Source organism: Scyliorhinus canicula, chromosome 14 (assembly GCF_902713615.1).
Source record: "Scyliorhinus canicula chromosome 14, sScyCan1.1, whole genome shotgun sequence".
In the NCBI taxonomy this organism is placed as follows: Eukaryota; Metazoa; Chordata; class Chondrichthyes; order Carcharhiniformes; family Scyliorhinidae; genus Scyliorhinus; species Scyliorhinus canicula.
In genome coordinates this window covers 45,890,448-45,912,026 of record NC_052159.1, presented here as the reverse complement: position 1 = coordinate 45,912,026, position 21,579 = coordinate 45,890,448, and the positions used below count along the sequence as shown (strand labels likewise).

General features: G+C 47.0%; 1 protein-coding gene across 1 annotated transcript in view; it reads left to right on the top strand.

Annotated features, from left to right (window-relative positions):
* Positions 1-21,579, top strand: part of LOC119977218 — a 469,907-nt gene that overhangs the window by 294,119 nt on the left and 154,209 nt on the right. Inside the window, exon 7 of the mRNA XM_038817936.1 lies at positions 6,691-6,888. Coding sequence (XP_038673864.1) covers positions 6,691-6,888 — 198 coding nt within the window. The remainder of the gene's footprint in view (positions 1-6,690; positions 6,889-21,579) is intronic.

Genomic DNA, 21,579 nt, shown 5'->3' with positions numbered 1-21,579 from the left:
GGCAGAGTGGTATCCTGCCACTGCTGGTGCCACCTGGGACACCTGGCACTGCCAGCTGGCAGGGCCATTGCCATGGTACCATGTCGGCACTGCCAAGGTGCCAAGTTGTGATTGAGCCGGGGTGCCCTACACAGGTGTTGGGGGAGATCAGAGGGGGCCTGGGGACGCCCTCATAATGAGTTGGGGCAGAAGCAGGTCGGGGGGGGGGGGGCTGAGCTCCAACGTCTTTCCGCTTATCCAGGATGCGCCGACCTACGCAGACGCCATGGCGCTACTGAAAGAAAACTACGCCCAGCGGACTAACACGCTCTATGCTAGGCACATCCTCTCCACTCGTCGTCGCTGTTCGATAGCGCTGAGTTTTTCGACATTGCAAACGCTTTGAAACGCAGTTAGTTTAGTTAAAAACAGCCCAATATTATTTTTTTTTTAAATAATTTTTATTCAAATTTTTCAACAACAGATTTTCTCCCAACAGTTAAAGTGAACAAGGTGTAAAACTAAACAGAAACAGAAATTCCCCCCCAATACAGAGTAATAAATTAATAATTAGTAACAATGCAAGAAAGAAAGAAAGAAAAAAAATAGCAAATACACCGTCGCAAAAGCAAACCCCTTAACAAATCCCGAACTCCACCCCCCCCACCCGGGGTTGCTGCTGAGACTGACCACCCTCTAACTCTCCGCCAGGAAATCGGGAAAAGGCTGCCACTGCCGGAAGAACCCTTGTACCGACCCCCTCAGGACAAACTTAATCTTTTCCAGCCTGATGAACCCGGCCATGTCATTGGTCCAGGCCTCCGGGCTCGGGGGCTTTGCGTCCCTCCACTGTAAGAGAATCCTACGCCAGGCTACTAGAGACGCAAAGGCCAGTGTACCAGCCTCTCTTGCCTCCTGCACTCCCGGCTCCGATGCTACCCCAAAGATCGCGAGCCCCCAGCCTGGTTCCACCCTGGAACCGACCACCTTGGACAAGGTCCCCGCCGCCCCCTTCCAAAACCCCTCCAACGCCGGACACGCCCAGAACATGTGGGTGTGGTTCTCCCGAACACCTCCCGCACCTGACCTCCCCCCCCCACCCCCAAAGAACCGGCTCATCTTGGCCCCAGTCATGTGCGGCAATTAAGCTGAGCTGTGCGCAAGAAGAGGACGAGTTTACCCTCCCCAGGGCGTCCGCCCACGTCCCATCGTCAATCTCTTCCCCTAGTTCCTCCTCCCACTTCGCTTTCAGCTCCTCCACCGAGGCCTCCTCCTCTTCCTGCATCATCTGATAAATCACCGAGATCCTCCCCTCACCGACCCACGTCCCCAAGAGCACCCTATCCTGCACCCCTCTAGGCGGCAACAGCGGGAACTCCGCCACCTGCCGCTTAACAAATGCCCTAATCTGCATATACCTGAAAGTATTCCCGGGGGGAGGCCCCACTTCCCCTCCAACTCCTCTAAAGTCGCAAACGTCCCATCGAGGAAAAGGTCCCCCATCCGTCTGATGCCTGCTCTGTGCCAACTAAAAAACCCACCATCCATTCCCCCTGGTGCAAACCGGTGATTGCCCCGTATCGGGGCCCACACTGAGGCCTTCACTTCCCCCCTGTGCCGCCTCCACTGCCCCCAAATTTTGAGGGACGCCACCACCACCGGACTCGTGGAATATCTTGCCGGGAGGAGCGGAAGCGGGGCCGCCACCAATGCCCCCAAACTCGTACCCACACAGGACGCCACCTCCAGCCTCTTCCATACGGCACCCTCCCCCTCCCTCACCCACCTGCGGATCATTGCCACGTTCGCAGCCCACTAATACCCACACAGGTTGGGCAACGCCAAGCCGCCTACCTCCCTTCTTCGCTCCAGGAATACCTTCCTTACTCTCGGGGCCTTCCGCGCCCACACAAACCCCAGAATACTCTTATTCACCCTTTTGAAAAAAGCCTTCGGAATCAATATGGGGAGGCACTGGAAGAGAAACAAAAACCTCGGGAGCATCGTCATTTTAACCGACTGGACCCTGCCCGCCAACGAAAGCGGCAGCGTGTCCCACCTCCTGAACTCTTCCTCCATCTGTTCCACAGCCTCGAAAAGTTAAGCCTGTGCAGGGCTCCCCAGTTCCTAGCTATCTGGACCCCAAGATATCTAAAGCTCCTCTCCAGCCCCTTCAACGGGAGCTCTCCTATCTCCCTCTCCTGGTCCCCCAGATGCAACACAAACAGCTCACTTTTCCCCACGTTGAGCTTGTAGCCCGAAAAGTCCCCAAACTCCCCAAGTATCCTCAACACCTCTGGCATCCCCCCAGCGGATCCACGACGAACAACAGTAAATCGTCTGCGTACAACGACAACCGGTGCTCCTCTTCCTCCCCCCCCCCCCCCCGGACAATCCCCCTCCAGTTCTTCGAGTCCCTCAGCGCCATGGCCAAGGGCTCAATCGCTAACGCGAAGTGCAGGGGTGACAGGGGGCACCCCTGCCTCGTCCCCCGGGAAAGCCAGAAGTCCACCAACCTCCTCCCGTTCATCACTACACTCACCACCGGGGAGCTATACAGCAACCTCACCCAGCTGATGAATCCCTCACCAAACCCAAACCTCCTCAGCACTTCCCACAGGTAACTCCACTCCACCCTGTCAAAAGCTTTCTCCGCATCCATCGATGATCCTATTTCCGCCTCCCCAGCCACCGGCGCCATCATCATAACATTAAGAAGCTGTCGTACGTTGACATTCAGCTGCCTCCCCTTCACAAACCCCGTTTGGTCCTCATGGATAACCATCGGGACCACATCTTCCACCCTTCTGGACAGTACCTTTGCCAACAACTTTGTGTCCACGTTAAGGAGCGAGATCGGCCTATAGGACCCACACTGCAGGGGGTCCTTGTCCCGCTTCAGGATCAAAGAGACGATTGCCCGAGACATCGTCGGGGGCAGAGCCCCCCCCCCCCCCCCCCCCCCCCCCCCCCCTCCCCTCGCCTCGTTCAGGGTCCTCACCAGCAGCGGGCCCAGCAGATCTGAAAATGTCTTGTAAAATTCCACCGGGAACCCATCAGGTCCCGGCGCTTTCCCTGTCTGCATGCTCCCCAGTGCCTCCATCAGCTCCCCCAACTCGATTGGGGCCCCCAGACCCTCCACCCGCTCGTCCCCTACTCTTGGGAACTCCAGCCTATCCAGAAAGCGGTCCATCCCTCCTGCCTCCCTAGGGGGCACCGCCCGGTACAGCCCCTCGTAAAAGGATCTGAACACCCCATTGATGTCCTTGCCAGCCCGCACCAAGTTCCCTCCTGCATCTGTGACTCCCCCTATCCCTCTCGCCGCCACCCGCTTCCGGAGCTGGTGGGCCAGCATCCGACTTGCCTTCTCTCCATACTCATATACCGCCCCCTGAGCCCTCCTCCACTGCGCCTCCGCCTTCCGGGTGGTCAGTATATCGAACTCCGCCTGGAGACTGCGCCGCTTCCTCAAAAGCCCCTCTTCCAGGACATCCGCATACCTCCTAAAAAACCGCCCAATATTATTAGTAATCAGACAGCGGTAGCGTGCCTCAGTTTATTTCCCTTACAAAGTTGCACTGGCTGGCTGGGATTTCCAGGCCCCGGGAAGCCCAGGAGTTAAAAGAAGACATGGAATGGTGCTTTGAAAATCTAAGTGGTTTTCCTGCACTGCTTTTGAGCCAGGATAGACAAGAGTGCTTGCCCCTACCTCAAGCAAATCTACTTCACTTCTGCAGTCAGGCCCCTACCACTGTGATCAGTCACTCCCCCAACCCCAACCCCACCCCAGGTTCTCTCTCGGATTAGATCCTCCCATTGATTGGATACCTCCTCAGGGATAGGGCACTTCCTGTGATTACCACCATCCCCCTCCCTCCACTGAAATCACCAAATTCGCCCAAACTCTCCCTGCCTTATCAAATCATGCAGTACCCACCACCCCTGCTGAATTACACTGTGTTCTGGGCTGGGACTAGAGCAACATTTGCGGAGCAAACACTACAGTAAATATAGCAATGGCATTGAGCTGCTCTTCCACAGGAGTCTGTTACTCAGAGGACCTGACAAGGATCCGATATTGTGATTCACCTCTCATTATCAAGGTCATAAATGTCCTGTGTTGAAACGCTGGTGACCACATCAAAAAATTCCATACAGCAAGAGAGTCCTGTCATAACTGATGCTGCATTCGTCAGGATACAAGGGTTCCATTGGTGACACGGTGGCACAGTGGTTTACACTACTGCCTCACAGTGTCAGGGACCCGAGTTTGATTCCAACATCATGTGAATGTGTGTGTGGATTTACACATACTCCCTTGTTTCTGCGTGGGTTTCCTCTGGGCGCTCTGGTTTCCCCACACAATCCAAAGATGTGCAGGTTAGGCAGATTGGCCACACTAAATTGCCCTTTAGTGTCCAACAGTTCGGCCGAGTTACGGGAATCGGACGGGAGATTGTGCCTCGGTCGGCTGCTCTTTCGGAAGGTAGAGGCTTAATGGATTGAATGGCTTCCTTCTACACTTTAGGAATTCTATGATTCTGGCTATTCAAGTATCCTGTGTGGTATTAATCAAAGAAGGATATTACTCTACAAATATCTTAATGCTTTGTGGCACTGCAATTTATTATGTTAGTGCGCCATTTACAAGGATTAACCATGATTTCCCAAGGTGATAACCGTTTGAATGGTTGATTCCACAAAGATATGGGTTACCTGCTCCAAACTTGCTTTGTGACTCTGCTACACAATGTTTGTAACTGTCAGCAAATAATTCATGAAGAAGCAGCTTCCAATGTTTGGACCCTAATAGAAATACTCTGCAGTATGTCCTGGTGAACATTGACAGCTTGGTATTTGTGTACCCCATGACAGCTTGGTATTGGTGTACCCCATGACAGCTTGGTATTGGTGTACTCCATGACAGCTTGGTATTGGTGTACCCCATGACAGCTTGGTATTGGTGTACTCCATGACAGCTTGGTATTTGTATACCCCATGACAGCTTGGTATTGGTGTACCCCATGACAGCTTAGTATTGGTGTACCCCATGACAGCTTGGTATTGGTGTACCCCATGACAGCTTGGTATTGATGTACCCCATGACAGCTTGGTATTGGTGTACCCCATGACAGCTTGGTATTGGTGTACCCCATGACAGCTTGGTATTGATGTACCCCATGACAGCTTGGTATTGGTGTACCCCATGTGCCTAAAAATTTGTGTGTGTGCATCAGCCTGTTTGATCACATAGAATCATAGAATTTACAGTGTAGAAGGAGGCCATTCGACCCATCGAGTCTGCACCGGCCCTTGGAATGAGCCCCCTACTTAAGCCCATGCCTCCACCCTATCCCCGTAACCCCATCTAACCTTTTTTGGACACTTAAGGGCAATTTATCATGGCCAATCCATCATGGCCAATCCACCTAAGCTGCACATCTTTGGACTGTGGGAGGAAGCCAGAGCACCCGGAGGAAACCCACACACACACGGGGAGAACATACAGACTCCGCTCAGACAGTGACCCACGCTGGAAATCGACCCTGGAGCTGTGAAGAAACTTTGCTAACCGCTGTGCTACCGTGCTGCATGGGGACCTATGGGCAGAAACACATGATCCTGAGTAGACACCATCCTCATATCGGGGAACAGATGACAATAATGGATATAGGCACGGAAAGATGACAGCTACTCCTGGATAAATTGAAAGTTGTCCCCCCCCCCTCACATTAAACACCACGATGAGGCCATTGTTTATGGAGCAACTACAGATTCCGTTTTGTAGCCACTGACCAATTTCACTCATCTCTTTGGCCATTCTGTTAGGTTGAACTAGACTACTCACAGCCTGTGTCTGATTTAATCCCCCAGCTGAGCTTCTGGTTTCATATTCTGTCCACCATAAAGCCCACCTACATTATATCGCCAGTCTCTGTGCCCCTGCTGCTGTTGCATTGCTCATCCATGCTGTTGTTACCTCCAGACTGGGGCACACTCCCATCATCCACCCTCCGTGACTGTAATTCATTGCAAACTCAAGATAAACGTCAAATACTTGTGTGTTTAATCGAGGCTCACACTCCTGCGTGGTATGAGGGTGCTGCACTATCAGAATGGTGCCTTTTTAATAAGCCGTTAAATTCTTTTGTGGGACCTTGCTTTGTGCAAATTGACTTGCTGCATTCTCCTGCGTTACAGCAGTGACCACATTTCTAAAGTATTTCATTGGCTGTGAAGTGTGGATATCCTTAGGACATGAAATGTGCTTTCTAGATTTGATGAAATTTGAGATGGGCGTGGAATGGAACATGTCTGTATTAAAATGAAGATACATTGAGGCATTTGGTGATTATTTATTTGCTTGGCTGTGCATGAATTTTGTGAAACCTGGGAATACCATTTAATTCCGAGTTGCATAAATCATTAGTGTTCAATTAGTATTGAATGGTTGGCATGTAATTACTAGCATTAAAAAGTGATCATAGAACTGTTTCAATTTGTCACGTTTTCATGATTTATTTATTCAAGTGAGTACAGAAACAATGAATAGCAATGAACAAAATGATGAACTTGACATGATTACAATAAGCTTTCACCTTCTAAAGTTATTCAATGCGTGCATTCTTTTGTTGTTAGATACTTTCTAAATGAATTAGATATGTGGGTTAATAGTTTAAAAATTTTATTTCCCCCCCCCCCGTATTTTAGTGGAACAGAAGAAAAATACTATCCCAATTGTTCAAAGATCAAATTTGCCCAAGCCTGGACATTCTGGACTCCGTCCTCCTGGTTACTCTCGGTTACCAGCAGCTAAACTCGTGGCTTTTGGATTTGTCAGGAGTTCAAGTGTGTCATCAGTCTCCAGTAACCAATCGAATGACAGTGACCACAGCAAAGCCGCAAACCGTAAGCTATCATTTATTTATTTCTCACTGGATGGAGGAAAGTCTCCCTTATTTCTTTCATCTTTTTACTTGAAACCTTTATGAAGTTCACAACAGCTGATCTGAACTATCGTGGGGAAATGTTGCACACAGAGGTGATTAAATTAAATTGAATTGCTACAGGGCATACAAGCTCAGCATCCAACACAAATGTCACAACACATTTCGAAGAAAACATTTCCTGCCCTCACCGTATCGCCTTTTGGAGACAAATGTTTGAAATGAATGTTCAGATTATGCTCAATATTACTAAATAGTGAAACATGTAAGATTTTGGAGACAGAATTCAGTGGCTCTATAATAGGCTCTGTATTTGAACCAGGAGTCTGAGGCTGCAGTTATACTACGGGTGCGATTTACCAGCCTCGTCAGGCATGACTTAGTCACTTGATGTGGCCATTGAATCTTGCGAGAATCACGATCTTTGAGACATCTCGAGATTTAACCAAACCTCGTGAGATGTCACAATTTGGATCTCGCCCTCACTGGTCAAAATCCAGATTAACATATTTAAATGATCCATTAGGCTAATTTAAGTATGTGTGCACTGGATTCTCCCAGCACCTGGGACCTAACAACTGTACTTGGGGGACTTCACCAGGCGCCATTTAGCATGGGTTTCCACAAACATGGACCAGGTGTAATGGCACCTGGGAGTGGGAAAGGGGGCTCTCCCAATCCATTGGAGACCCCCGGGTGGTTGTCCATTGGGCAAGATTATACCCTGACACTCTCATTGACACCTGGCCACCTTGGCACTGCCACCAAGGCATCCTGGCAGTGCCACCCTGGTATTGCCAGGGTACCCAGGAGGCACTGCCAGGCTGCCAGTGGTCCTGCTAATAGGCTGGCAGTGGAAAGGTGTCCAGGTGCTAGATTGCTCATGCCAGGGGTCGGACCCTGAGTGCCTTGCCCTTAAGAGGTGGGGGAGGGGGACTCAATGACCCCAGAAGTGGTAAGTTGGGTGCAGTAGGGGAGGGTCGGTGTGGGGACTGTGGTGGGGCCACTGTGGGGGGGGGGGGGGGGGGGGGTCGAAAATTCAGGGCTGCCTTTAAAAATGATGCCCTGTTCCACGCGTAGACTTCCTGCACTGGCGAGCTGAGCCCATCAATGCAAGAAATTATATAAGGACGGGGCATTTTTCGCGAGGCTAAAGAAAAGGCGAAGTGCTATTGAATAGCGAGGTCTTCAGCACCCTCTATTCAACACCCCGCTCAACCCGTCTGCAAACGGTCTCTGATCATATTTTGTTGAATCGTGCCCTACATTCCCAGTCTCAGGCCAATATCCATTAAATGCATGGTGCAGCCACAAGAGTAAAATTATACTGTTGACCGTGCATCGCTGAAGAACGTGCTATGTTAGCCATGAAGGAACTCTGTGCATGCGTCCAGTCATGAAGGTACAGACACTGCTCCCTGGCTGAGCAATCTTTAATGGTGGGAAAGATTTAGCGGGTGAAAATGTTTGAAATTACACCAAATTCAAAGGTTACGTACTGCTTTACAATGGGCTGAATTGTCCTGTGACTGATGTGAACTCAAACCAGTTGAGACAGCTTTACAAGTTAAACTCTCATGGTTGCATCAATGCGCACTCAAAACTGCTTTCAATTGATGAGAAAGTGGCAATTTAACTGCACCTTTGGAATAAATTCACGCATACCCAATATAAACAAGGAACTAAATCAAGGAAATTATCCATTTTTCTCTTTCCGACATACACTTGATCTATAAAAGCTGATTGTGAACTCCAGATGTAAATGATTTTTAATTTCTGATTTGTTATAGAAAGTGTTTGAAGCTGGTGAGAAGCCACTGAAAGTCAATGTAGTTCACTCTTCTTGCCCTCAACCTAGCTCTCACCACTTTGTTACAGAGTTGACAGGCACTAATAGACTCATAAATTAAGTTTATTTTATTATATGATGAATGTAGGAATTTAAGATATATTGTATTGTATCTATTTGGTGCAGTAAGGGTTAAAAGCCTGGATTAGTGTGTGTGACTTTTTAAAATACCTGGATTACAAGACAAACAGGCGTTAGGGCTAGAGGTGTAATTAAAGCATCATAAAACTTGCGATAATGGAATTTGGTTCATATGAAAAAGGTTCCCTGGGGAGCAGATAATTAGAGACATTTTGCTTTAGTAAGATGATGTAGTTATGGGAGGAGCCAGGGACTGAAGCAGTCAGATGTTGAGTTTGTATTGAGTTCAGCTAAAGATCTGTCTGTGAACAACTAGCAGTTTCTTTCAAAGGAATTTAATTTAAAAGATTTTCCCTGTGAACAGAACAGCAGTTTCTGAAAGGGCTAGCAGGTTAAACAGTGGTCTGTTACAGACAAGAATCTGCAATCTGATTCCTGAAGGATCTGTCTCTCAAAGCAGTTTATCCAAGACATCTCTTTACATAAAGTATTCCTGGGTTGGCCAATTGTATTTAAAAGTGGATTTTGACCTGAGATGGGATTTGCTTGAGTGGAGATAAAACATAACAGTTAGGATTTCATGTTTCATTGTTATTATTTAACTGGTACGTGTAAACTATTTCTTTATTATGTTAATGTTAATTTAACCCTGTGTTAGTAATAAAGTTTGATTTAATATACCATATTCCTATTTGTGAATGGAATTACTCCTGGAACGAAGTATCCTTTCCTCAATCTTACAAATTAATAAAATATTTGGGTTTTGATCCAGTATCCACAATTGTTGGGGTCTTCTCCAAGATCACAAGAACGTAAGAACATAAGAACTAGGAGCAGGAGTAGGCCATATGGCTCTTCAAGCCTGTTCCGCCATTCAATGAGATCATGGCTGATCTTTTATGGACTCAGCTTCACTTTCCCGCCCGAATACCATAACCCATTATTCCTTTATTCTTCAAAAAACTATCTATCTTTATCTTGAAGCATTTGATGAAGGAGCCTCAACTGCAGGGAATTCCATAGTTTCACCTTTGGGTGAAGAAGAAGTTCCTCCTAAACTCAGTCCTAAATCTACTTCCTCTTATTTTGAGGCTATGCCCCCTAGTTCTGCTTTCACCCGCCAGTGGAAACAACCTGCCCGCATCTATCCTATCTATTCCCTTCATAATTTATATGTTTCTATAAGCTCCCCCTGCATCCTTCTAAATTCCAACAAGTGCTGTCCCAGTCTACTCAACCTCTCCTCGTAATCCAACCCCCTCAATTCTGGGATTAACCTGGTGAATCTCCTCTGCACACCATCCAGCGCCAGTACGTCCTTTCTCAGGTAAGGAGACCAAAACTGAACACTGTACTCCAGGTGTGGTCTCATTAATACCTTATACAGTTGCAGCATAACCTCCCTAGTCTTAAACTCCATCCCTCTAGCAATGAAGGACAAAACTCCATTTGCCGTTGTAATCACCTGTTGCACCTGTAAACCAACTTTTTGCGACTCATGCACTAGCACACCCAGGTGTCTCTGCACAGCAGCATGTTTTAATATTTTATCATTTAAATAATAATCCCTTTTGCTGTTATTCCTACCAAAATGGATAACCTCACATTTGTCAACATTATATTCCATCTACCAGACTCTAGCCCATTCACTTAACCTATCCAAATCCCTGAGCAGACTTCCAGTATCCTCTGCACGTTTTGCTTTACCACTCATCTTAGTGTCATCTGCAAATTTGGACATACTGCACTCCAAATCATCTATGTAAATTGTGAACAATTGCAGGCCCAACACTGATCCCTGAGGAACACTACTAGCTACTGATTGCCAACCAGATAAACACTCATTAGTCCCCACTCTTTGCTTTCTTTTAATTAACCAATCCTCTATCCATGCTACTACTTTACGCTGAACTCCATGCATCATTATCTTATGCAGCAACGTTTTGTGAGGCAACTTGTCAAAAGCTTTCTGGAAATCCAGATATACCACATCCATTGGCTCCCCATTGTCTACCGCACTGGTAATGACCTCAAAATATTCCACTAAATTAGTTAGGCACGATCTGCCCTTTATGAACCCATGCTGCGTCTGCCCAATGGGACAATTTCTATCCGGCGTGCGATCAAGGAAGCGAAAGCAAGGGCATGGCCACCTTCCCCATGTGTTACTCTGGCACCTCCGATACCCCAAAGATTGCCACTATCGGGCATGGCTTCACCCTCACCCCCACAACCTTGGCCATTGCCTCGGAGAAGGCTGTCCAGAACCCAGCAAGTTTGGGGCAAGCCAAAAACATGTGGGTGTGGTTGGCCGGGCCCCTCTGGCACCGTTCACATATATCCTCCACCTCAGGAAGAACCTGCTCATTCGGGTTCTGGTCAGTGCTTCACTCTGGTCAGTTCGCCCTGCTCAGTGCTTCACTCCAGAATCCCTACCCTACCTCTGTTCCCAGTTTTTCCTCCCATTTTTGTCTGGTCTCGTCCAGTGGTGTTCGGGCTCTGTCCAATAGCTGTCTGTATATTTTCCCACATAGCCCCCCCCCCCCCCCCCCCCCCCCCCCCCTTCTCGCTGCTTGTGCCTATCAGGCCCTCTAGTGTGTGCTTTCTGGGGCCCCGGGGTACCCTACTGTATTTTTGTGGAGGAAGTGTTTTATTTGGAGATGTCTCAATTCCTGTCCTTTTGTTAGTTTCCACTTCCTCATCAGTTCATCCAGTGTCGCCAGTCTGTGCCCTACGTAGACGTCCCTGACCTTCAGTGTGGCCCCGTCCCACCTCCATCTTTTGAAGGTGGTATCTAGCATGGCTGGGGGGAATCTGTGATTGCCGCAGATGGGGGCCATGCAGGACATTTTAGTTATCCCGAAGTGCTGTCTCAACTGGGTCCACGTTCTCAGCGTGGCCACTACCACTGGGCTCGTTGTGTATCTTGTTTAGGAGGATGGGAGTGCTGCTGTGGCCAGGGCCCAGAGGGTTCTTCCTTTACAGGACGCCTCATCCATTTGTATCCAATCAGTGTCGGGTTCTTGTACCCATCCCCTCACTCTTTCTGCCGTTGCAGCCCAGTGGTAGTATTGTAGGTTTGGTAAGGCCAGGCCCCCTTTGATTTTTCTTCTTTGCAGTGTCAGTTTGGAGATTACCAGGTTCTCTTTCTCTCTCCCCCCCCCCCCCCCCCCCCCCCCCCCAACCACACACACACACACACACACACACACACACACACACACACACACACACACCATGATTAGACACTCTACGTTTTGGAAAAAGGCCTTGGGGATGAAGATTGGGGTGGATCTAAATAGGAAGAGGAACCTTGGCATAAAGTTCATTTTGATCGTCTGCACTCTCCCCGCCAGAGTGAGTGGGAGTGAGCCCCACTGTTGAAGGTATTTTCTCACTTCCTCCAGCAAGCTGGTCAGGTTCCACTAGTGGATCTGAGTCCAGTTGGCTACCTGGATCCCCAGGTAACGGAACCTGTTCTGGGCTGTTTGAACGGGAGCCCCTCCAGTTCTGTCCCTCCCCCTTTTGGGTTCACTGGGAATGTCTCGCTTGTACCCAGGTTACGTTTCTAGCCTGAGAAGGTTCCAAACTCTTTCAGGATTTGCTGTTTTGCCTTCAATTCCTCCTGTGGCTTTGAGCAGGTCACCTGCATGGAGTGAAACTCTCTGCTCTCTGTCTCCTCTCCAGATTCCCTTCCAGTTTTTTGCATTCCGCAGGGCTATTGCCAGGGGTTCAATCGTTAGCGCGAACAAGAGTGGGGACAGAGAGCAGCCCTGTCTTGTTCCTCTCTGTAGCTGGAAGTATTCAGAGCTGGTGGTGTTAGTTCAGACATTTTCTTTGGGAGCGTTGTACAGGAGCCATAAAGTCTTTCCTCCCAATCTATTTTAGCCAGCTCCTCTCTCATTCCATTGTAATCTCCTTTGTTTAAGCACAAAACACTAGTGTTTGATTTTACCTTCTCACCTTCCTTCTGTAATTTAAATTCCACCATATTGTGATTGCTCCTTTCGAGAGGATCCCTAACTATGAGCTCATTAGTCAATACTGTCTCATTACACAGGAACAGATCTAGGATCGCTTGTTCCCTCGTAGGTTCCATTACATACTGTTCGAGGAAGCTATCGCGGATACATTCTATAAACTCCTCTTCAAGGCTGCCTTGACCGATCTGGTTTAACCAATCGACATGCAGACGATGATAACTGCTGTACCATTTCTACATACATCAGTTATTTCTTTGTTTATTGCATGCCCCACCGTAATGTTACTATTTGGTGGCCTATAGACTACTCCTATCACTGACTTTTTCGCCTTACTATTCCTGATTTCCACCCAAATGGATTCAACCTTATCCTCCATAGCACCGATGTCATCCCTCACTACTGCCTGGATGTCATCCTTAAATAACAGAGCTACACCACCTCCCTTATTATCCACTCTGTCCTTCCGAATAGTTTGATACCCTCGGATATTTAACTCCCAGTCGTGACCATCCTTTAACCATGTTTCAGTAATGGCCACTAAATCATAGTCATTTACGATGATTTGCGCCATCAACTCATTTACCTTATTCTGAATACTATGAGCATTCAGGAAAATACCCTTATGTTAGCTTTTATACCTCTGGTTTGAATCTTAACACCTCTATCAATAACTTCTCCTAAGTTATTTTTCCTTTTAACTTTATTCCTAATTGTCCTCATTGTTGAACCCATATGTTCATGTAATAACCTGCTGCTTCACTTGCCATTTATGTTTTTACTTCCCGTTTTATTCTTTTTAGTATTACTGGCCTATTCACTGAGTTCTCCTCAGTCACTGTACCCTGTACTGTGGCCGCTTTTGATTTTTGACTGTGGCTTCTCTGCCTTACACTTTTCCCCTTACAGCCTTTCGGTTCTGTCCCTGTTTTATTTCCCTCCGACTTCCTGCATTGGTTCCCATCCCCCTGTCACATTAGTTTAAACCCTCCCCAACAGCTCTAGCAAACACCCCGCCCAGGACATCGTTTCCAGTCCTGCCCAGGTGCAGACCGTCCGGTTTGTACTGGTCCCACCTCCCCTAGAACCAGTTCGAATGCCCCAGGAATTTTAATCCCTCCCTCTTGCACCATCTCTCGAGCCACGCATTCATTCTATCTATCCTGACATTCCTACTCTGACTAGCTCGTGGCACTGGTAGCAATCCTGAGATTACTCCCTTTGAGGTCCTAGTTTTTAATGTAACTCCTAACTCCTTGAATACAGCTCGTGGGACCTCATCCCGTTTTTACCTATATTGTTGGTGCCTCTATGCACCACAACAGCTGGCTGTTCACCCCCCCCCCCCCCCCCCCCAGCCCTCCAGAATGTTCTGCAGCCACTCCGAGACATCCTTGACCCTTGCACCAGGGAGGCAATATACCATTCTGGAGTCTCGATTGTGTCCGCAGAACCGCCTGTCTATTCCCCTTGCGATTCAGTCCCCTATCACTATAGTCCTGCCATTCTATTTCCTGCCCTCCTGACATGTCTTAACCCTTAAACTTATGTATTATTGTTATTATTTTTTGAAACTTGTTTTTATATCTCTCCTTATTATACCGATTTGGTTTTTAAACTTTAATTTCTAAACTTTAAAATTCTTACCTTCACGTACCACTTACCTTCACTTTCACCACAAATGCCAATGTAGGATTTTATATCACCTACCTTCCCAGGATGCTTCCTGGTTTTCTCCCAATTTAATTCCTGCTCTGCTTCAAATTCCTTAATGAAATCTCACCTCCCTCTCCGCACTGTTTAATGAAGTCTTGCCTCTCTCTGCACTCTTTAATGAAGTCTCATTGTAATGATTGGACAACAGAAAGTTGAGAGAGGCATGACCCAGGTTTCAATGACCAAGGGTAACCCTGTTGCACTAATATTGACCAAGCTGGCTGAGTTCTAAAGATCACAGCTGCTAGACTGCGTCTGCAGCAGGTGGTGAGGGAGCCAACAAGAAAAAAAAATCTACAGGATCTCGGCCAATTTACCTGTCACAGATGCATCTGTCCATTAGTGTTCTTGGAGTGACAACTACACAATCCTTGTGGAGACAAAATTCTGTCTTTACTTTGACCATCGTGCTGCGTGGTACCACTACCATGGTAAATGCAATAGATTTTGAACAGATCTAGCAGGTCAAAACTGGGCATCCATAAGGTGCTATGGACCATCACAAGGTGCAGAATTGTACTCACCACAATCTGTAACATCATGGCCCACTATATTCCCAAGTCTACCACAAGTATCAAGCTGGAGGATCAACCGTGGTTCAATGAAGAGTGCAGGAGGATATGCGAGGAGCAACACCAGACAGGCCTAAAAATAAGGTGTCAACCTGGTGAAGCTACAACATAGGAGTACATTCATGCCAAACAGCATGTGATATAGAGCTAAGCAATCCCACACCAAATAGATCAGATCTAAGCTCTGAAGTCCTGCCATATTCAGTTGTGAATGGTGATGGACGATTAAACAACTCACTAGAGGAGGAGGCTCCATAAATATCCCCATCCTCAATGATGGTGAGCCCAGCACCTCAGTGCAAATGAAAAGGCTGAAGCTTTTGTGATGGTCCAGCCAGAAGTGCCCAGTTGATGATCCATCTTGGCCTCCTGCTGCGGTCTCCAATATCACAGGTGCCATTTTCAGCCAATTCAATTCACTCCGTGATATCAAGAAATGGATGAAGGCACTGGATACTGCAAAGGCTATGTGGCTTGACAATATTCTGGCAATAGAACTGAGTTAGCCGTGGTGGCCCTAGCCAAGCTGTTCCAGTACAGCTACAACACTGTCATCCATCTGGCAATGTGGAAAATTTCCCAGGTATGCCCTATACACAAAAACTGTATGTATCCAACCTGGCCGGTTATCACTTCACAGTCTACTCACTATCCAAAGCCTTTCCACAACCTACAAAGCACAAGTCAGGAATGTGATCGAATACTCTCCACTTGGATGAGTGCAGCTCCAACAATACTCAAGAAACTTGACACCATCCAAGACAAAGTAGCTCATTTGATTGGTATCCCATCAACCACCTTACTTCAATATTCTCTCACTCCACCACTAATGAACAGCGCCAGCAGTGCGTACCATCTACAAGATGCACTGCAGCAACTCACCAAGGCTTCTTTGACAGAACCTTTCAAACCCATGACCTCTGCCATCTAGAAGGGCAAGGGCAACAAATGCATAGGAGCATTTACAGGTTCTCCTCAAAACAACACACCATCCTAAATTTGAAATATATCATCATTCCTTCACTGCTGGGTCAAAATCCTGGAATGTCCTCCCTAACAGCAATGTGGTGTATCTACACCACATAGACTGCAGCGGTCATGAAGGCAGCTCATCACCACGTTCTCAATGGCAATTGGGGGTGGGCAATAAATGCTGGCACAGCCAGCAATGTCCATATCCCGTGAGAGGAAAAATAAATCCGAGCACTTATTTTGTATTTCCTTGCTTTGTCTTCTCCCTTCAAATGCATTGCCTCACACCTCTCTGGATTTAAATTGAATCACCACTTTTCTTCCCACCTGACTGGCCCATTGATATAGGCAGCCCACAGCTTTCTTCCTCACTATCAACCACAAGGCCAATTTCTGCCTCATCAGAAAATTGCAAATTGTGTCCTCTTTGCTTAAATCCAAGTCGTTGATACTGAAAGTAACAAAGGCAAGAATTTAGCATCTTGGCATCCTCCAGATAATTCCAAACTGCTTCACAAGCAACCAATTACTTCTGAACTGCAGCCAATTTTTTTGCAAATTGCAGTCCCATAAACAACAGAGATTAAATGAACAGTCAATTCTGTTGTTTTTGCATTGGTTGAAGGAGAAATATTGTGGAGGGTATCAGCAGAATCCAACACCCCTTCACTCCACCACACACACACACAATCCTCTTGTTAATAGTGAGATTGTATCTTTCACCTTTGCCGAAAGAGATAGACAGCCTCAACTTCACTTCTCATCTGGATGCCAACATTCCCAGCAATATAGCACTGTGTCAGTATTGTGCCAGCTTATGTGTGAGGCGTGAATCTAGAACCAATTGGACAAAACTGGAAGTACTATTGGAAGTACGGGTTACCTACAATTATTCCCCTTCTAATTGAGGTTAAATCAACATTAATGTACTCTACATTATTTCAGTAGAGGCATGTTGCAGGCGAGGAATCTTGTAATAGTTAATGTAAATAGGCATTTAATTTCGTAACTTATCTGGCTCTTAATCGTGAAAGTATATGATAGTACTTACAAAGTACACAAATGAGCTATTGCATTTGCCTTAAATCTCATGGTGAGTGTGCATCAAAAAATATTGACCGAGGTATTTTGGGTATGTGAAAGGGACTATATAAATGTAAGTTCCTTCTTCAAATGCATAGCCCAATTATTTCTAACTGTTCCCTGAGTATGAGCTGCTTTATGCAGCATGGAGAGAATGACATGGACTCCATGAATGTAGAACGATGCCTGGTGGCAGCATAAGCATTGGAAAAAGAAATCACAGCAAGGAGATCATACATGGACTTGCACAGTGGGCGGGCGATTCTCTGAGCCCCGTGCCGGGCCGGAGAATCGCCGCAACCGTGCCACGACACCCCAACGCCGGGGCGCGATTCTCGGAGGTGCGGAGAATTGGTGCCATTTGTTCTGGTGCGTTTGACGCGGCGCCGGGGGCGGGTTGCTGGAATTGGTGGGGCCGCCGATTCTCCAGCTTGGATGGGCCGAGCGGCCGCGCGGATACGACAGAGTCCCGCCAGCGCCGTTCACCCCTGGTGGCTACCGGAGGGAGCTCTGCGCGAAGGGCCGGGGGGTGACCTGTAGGGCAGGGAAAAGCGCTCCTTTACCTGGGGGGCCTCCAATGGGGTCTGGCCCGCAATCGGGACCACGGATCGGCGGGCCAGCCTCTTCCCCCCCTCCCCCAGGCCTACATTGTTGCGCAGCCGGCCCCTGAACACCGCATGCGCGGGTTGATGCGGCGCCCATTTGGCGCCGGGAAGGGAGGCTGGAGCAGCGTGAACCGCTCTAGCGCCGTGCTGGCCCTCTGTGGGGGACAGAATCGGTCGTCCCCGGGCCTGGTTCGCACCGTTGTGCAACATGACGGTGTACACGACGGCGCGAACACTTGGGCTCTATTTGGGAGAATCGCCCCCAGTGTACCTTGGGTGTTACTTGATATTAAAAGACTGATACTTGGCTCATGGAGATGGCTATAGCCATCTCCTCCCGAATGGCTATAGACATAGCCTCCCGAACAGAGAATCCTGCCCTGTACCTTTTTCTCCCACTTTGTACGGTCTGGTAAAGAAATCAGAGGATTTTAAACTTATGCTCATACCATAACCGTGGCTCATGTTAAAATTTCCAAATAACTGATCCACCAGAATGTCCCCTGGATCCCATAGGTTCTAATTTTGACAAATGCCTCTGGACAAACGGCTAAGCTACCGGGTCCTAATTCATGTGTGTCAGTTGGGGTCCAAAGTAAAAGTCAAAAAGTTTGACATTTAGTTTATCTGCAACTGAGCGAGGAAGCCATTTACCCACCATGTGAAGGATTGGGAGGTTGAAGCAATTCTCCTTGGAAATTATGTGCTTCCTGCAATGGTGCCTTAAGGAGGGCCTGAAAGAGCAGGAGTATTCTTCCAGGCCTGACGAAGAAAGTTTGATCTGTTCTCTCCCAGCTCTTTCTAGCTGCTGCATTGTCCGGAATCCCCAGCAGCTTTGGGAAGTGCACAAACAGAATGTTAGTGAAGCCAGGTGGTTAAAATTGGGCGTGGCTACATAGTTCTGTAGACAGGTGGGAAACAAAATAAAACAGTAGCGCCCTGCCAGAAACCTGCTGGCAATCAAAATCCCTCGCCAGAAAGTTCAAGACATGGATGTATTTGATTTTGTTAAAACCTTTAGATGTTTGGGCTTGCCCTTAGATTCTCTTTGTCAAAGATCTGTCTTGAGCCATTGTTCTCAAAAGCTGAAAGATGAAATGCACAATATAGAATCTGAAATTTTCTGTCAATGCAAAACAATTTATATTTTTAACCCAAGCATACATTTGCAATTTTTGACCTCTTCCAAATGAATATCCTTCAGTATCCAGGTTAAAACTTTTTTCTCTCTTTTTTAAAATCTTAACTGAGGCAATTTTAGTTTTAGTTTCACTGCTTACACTGAAAAGGGAATCAGTATATGTTCTTCATTACATTTGACTCAGAACTAGTAGTTTATAATAGAACCCAGTGGGCATACAACAAATGTAAGGACTTAAAACAAGAATAAATTTGTTATTTTATAGCATGTGTTCAGCTGTACGGACTGGTTTTATTTTGTACAGTTCCGCAGCCCCTCAGCTTGCACATTCATAGTTCGGTGAACCATCTTGCATGATTTGGCACAAAAGCTTATTTAAATTTCTAACTCTGGCAGTCTACCTGTATTAAAAAATGCATTATAGTATCACAATGTTCGAATATGGAAGTAAAATAAAACACACATACATATTTTCTATATTTCTACCAGTGTACCAAGAACCGGAAACTGAGATTCGGTTGGGTAGCTTTATCTCAGCAGGTACAGACACAATGGACTAAATGGCCTCTTGTATCATAACTTCTATGTTCCTATTATTTGCATTTCAAATGTCTGAGAGTCTATGGTTTAAGATATCTCATAGTCTTGAAAAAATTACAGGCTCAAAGTATTATAGAAATATTAATAAAGACCAGGGCAGCAAGGTTTGACTGCGTACTGCTGACTGTTTCGACACATCGGTGCTGATTTGGAAACAGAATGACAACCGCAATGCTTCTTTTACTTCCAGCACTGTCCACGCTGATTGCTATCTTAGTGAGGAGATTACAAATGGGTGCAAGAAATATGCAAAGTAGGTAAATTGTGACGGTCAGCCTCTAGTACCGATTTGACACAGCACTGTCATTTTGGGCCTTGCTGCCCTAGTTTAAGCGTATTCATCAGCATAAAGGACTCTCCAGCAGTGCTATTTAAAAAGATTGTTAGGAATGTTCAGATTAATTGCTTATTACATCTTACTATCTTTGTTTGAGTTTGTGGAAGTCGAGGGTGTTTGGTGGAATAGCGTAAAGTAGAGTAAGTGTTGCACATGGGGAGGACATCGATTACTACTGCAAGGGCTTTGGACATACAATTGCGACCAGTTGTATGTGGCACAGTAGCAATCCTCCTTGGGCCATAACATGGGAAAGCCGATAGTGCAGAGGCAGCAAAAAAAGGCAGCTGCCACAGAAGGAAGAGGTGGATGGGATGTGGGCGTTGAGAGAGGGCGTGAGTGATAAGGCAGAAGATCTCTCAGTAGGTAGCACCATCTGCCTGGTGTCTTCCGGGAGTACTTTTCTTATCTCCACCTAAGCCAGGGGCAGTATGTTTGGAGGGGCTTATTGAACTCTACCATCTCTTGGAGCCAGACCTGCAGCCTCAGAGCTGAGCTGGGTTGGTGCTGCCAGTGACAGTGAAGGAGATTTATAGTTTTTTAACTTAGATGCATTAACATTCTTTCAGACTGGAACGGGCAATACTATCACCTCACAGTTCTCCGTTATCTTCCTGCAATTCACCACCTTTACTGCATCGGGGATGTATCAGAGGCTTTGTATGTCAGGAGGGAGGAATCCATTGTGTTGTTTCTCAACATGCAGTAAACTTCGCCAGGTAGCTGATTTCCCCATGGTGCACGGAGCCTCTGACTGCACGCACGTGGCTTTGCTGGCACCACATCTCAATGCTGAGATGTACCGGAACCCCGTAGATAGGTGTGGATGATTCTGTATCTGCATTGCACCGGCGCAAATCTCACTTTGTCGGGAGTATTCCGGGAGAGGCTCGAAACGGGATTTGCGCCAGGCGCCAAACAGTTTCCTGTGCTCTCCCAGTGGACGTAATCTGGTTCACACCCTCACCGGACGACAGCATATTCATTCTTATTCAAATATGTCGGATCAGCTATAAGCCGAATTCTCCCACCTGCCAGTACAATGTGAAGTCAGCACTTTTTTTGTCCTCTTATTTTTTTAATATAAATTTAGAGTACCCAAATATTTTTTTCCAATAAAGGGGAAATTTAGTATGGCCAATCCACATAACCTGCATATCTTTGGGATGTGGGGGTCAAATCCATGCAGACACTGGGGGAATGTGCAAACTCCACACAGACAGTAATCCGGGGCCAGAATCAAACCCGGGTCCTCAACGTCGTAGGCAGCAGTGCTGACCACTGCGCCACAGTGCCGATGCCAGAAAGAACAGCTTCTTAAAAGAAGAGTACTTCAGAGTTAATGGACCTCTGTAGAGCTATTTAAATAAACTACGGTAATGCTTCCTTTGAAACTGTCATGACCTGTCAATCAAGAGGCTTTTCCAGAGGCTTTGTCTGTGAAATTGAATGTGAACAATGCAGTTCAAAGCTTTTAGACTTCTAGGTAATCAAACAGGCTTGAAAAAGATGAAGGACATTGAAAAGCGCTTCAAAGGTTCAGACTATATTAAAGGGAAGAATTTTACTTTAATCTCACACATCTTGAATATTGACATGCTGAGAGACAGTTTATAGGGTTTAAGGCTGCATAAGGGGAAATAATGATATGCTGACAGACTGTTTAAAAGGTTGAAAGCCTGCAGATGGGAAGACTAGCCAAACAACCCCCATCGCA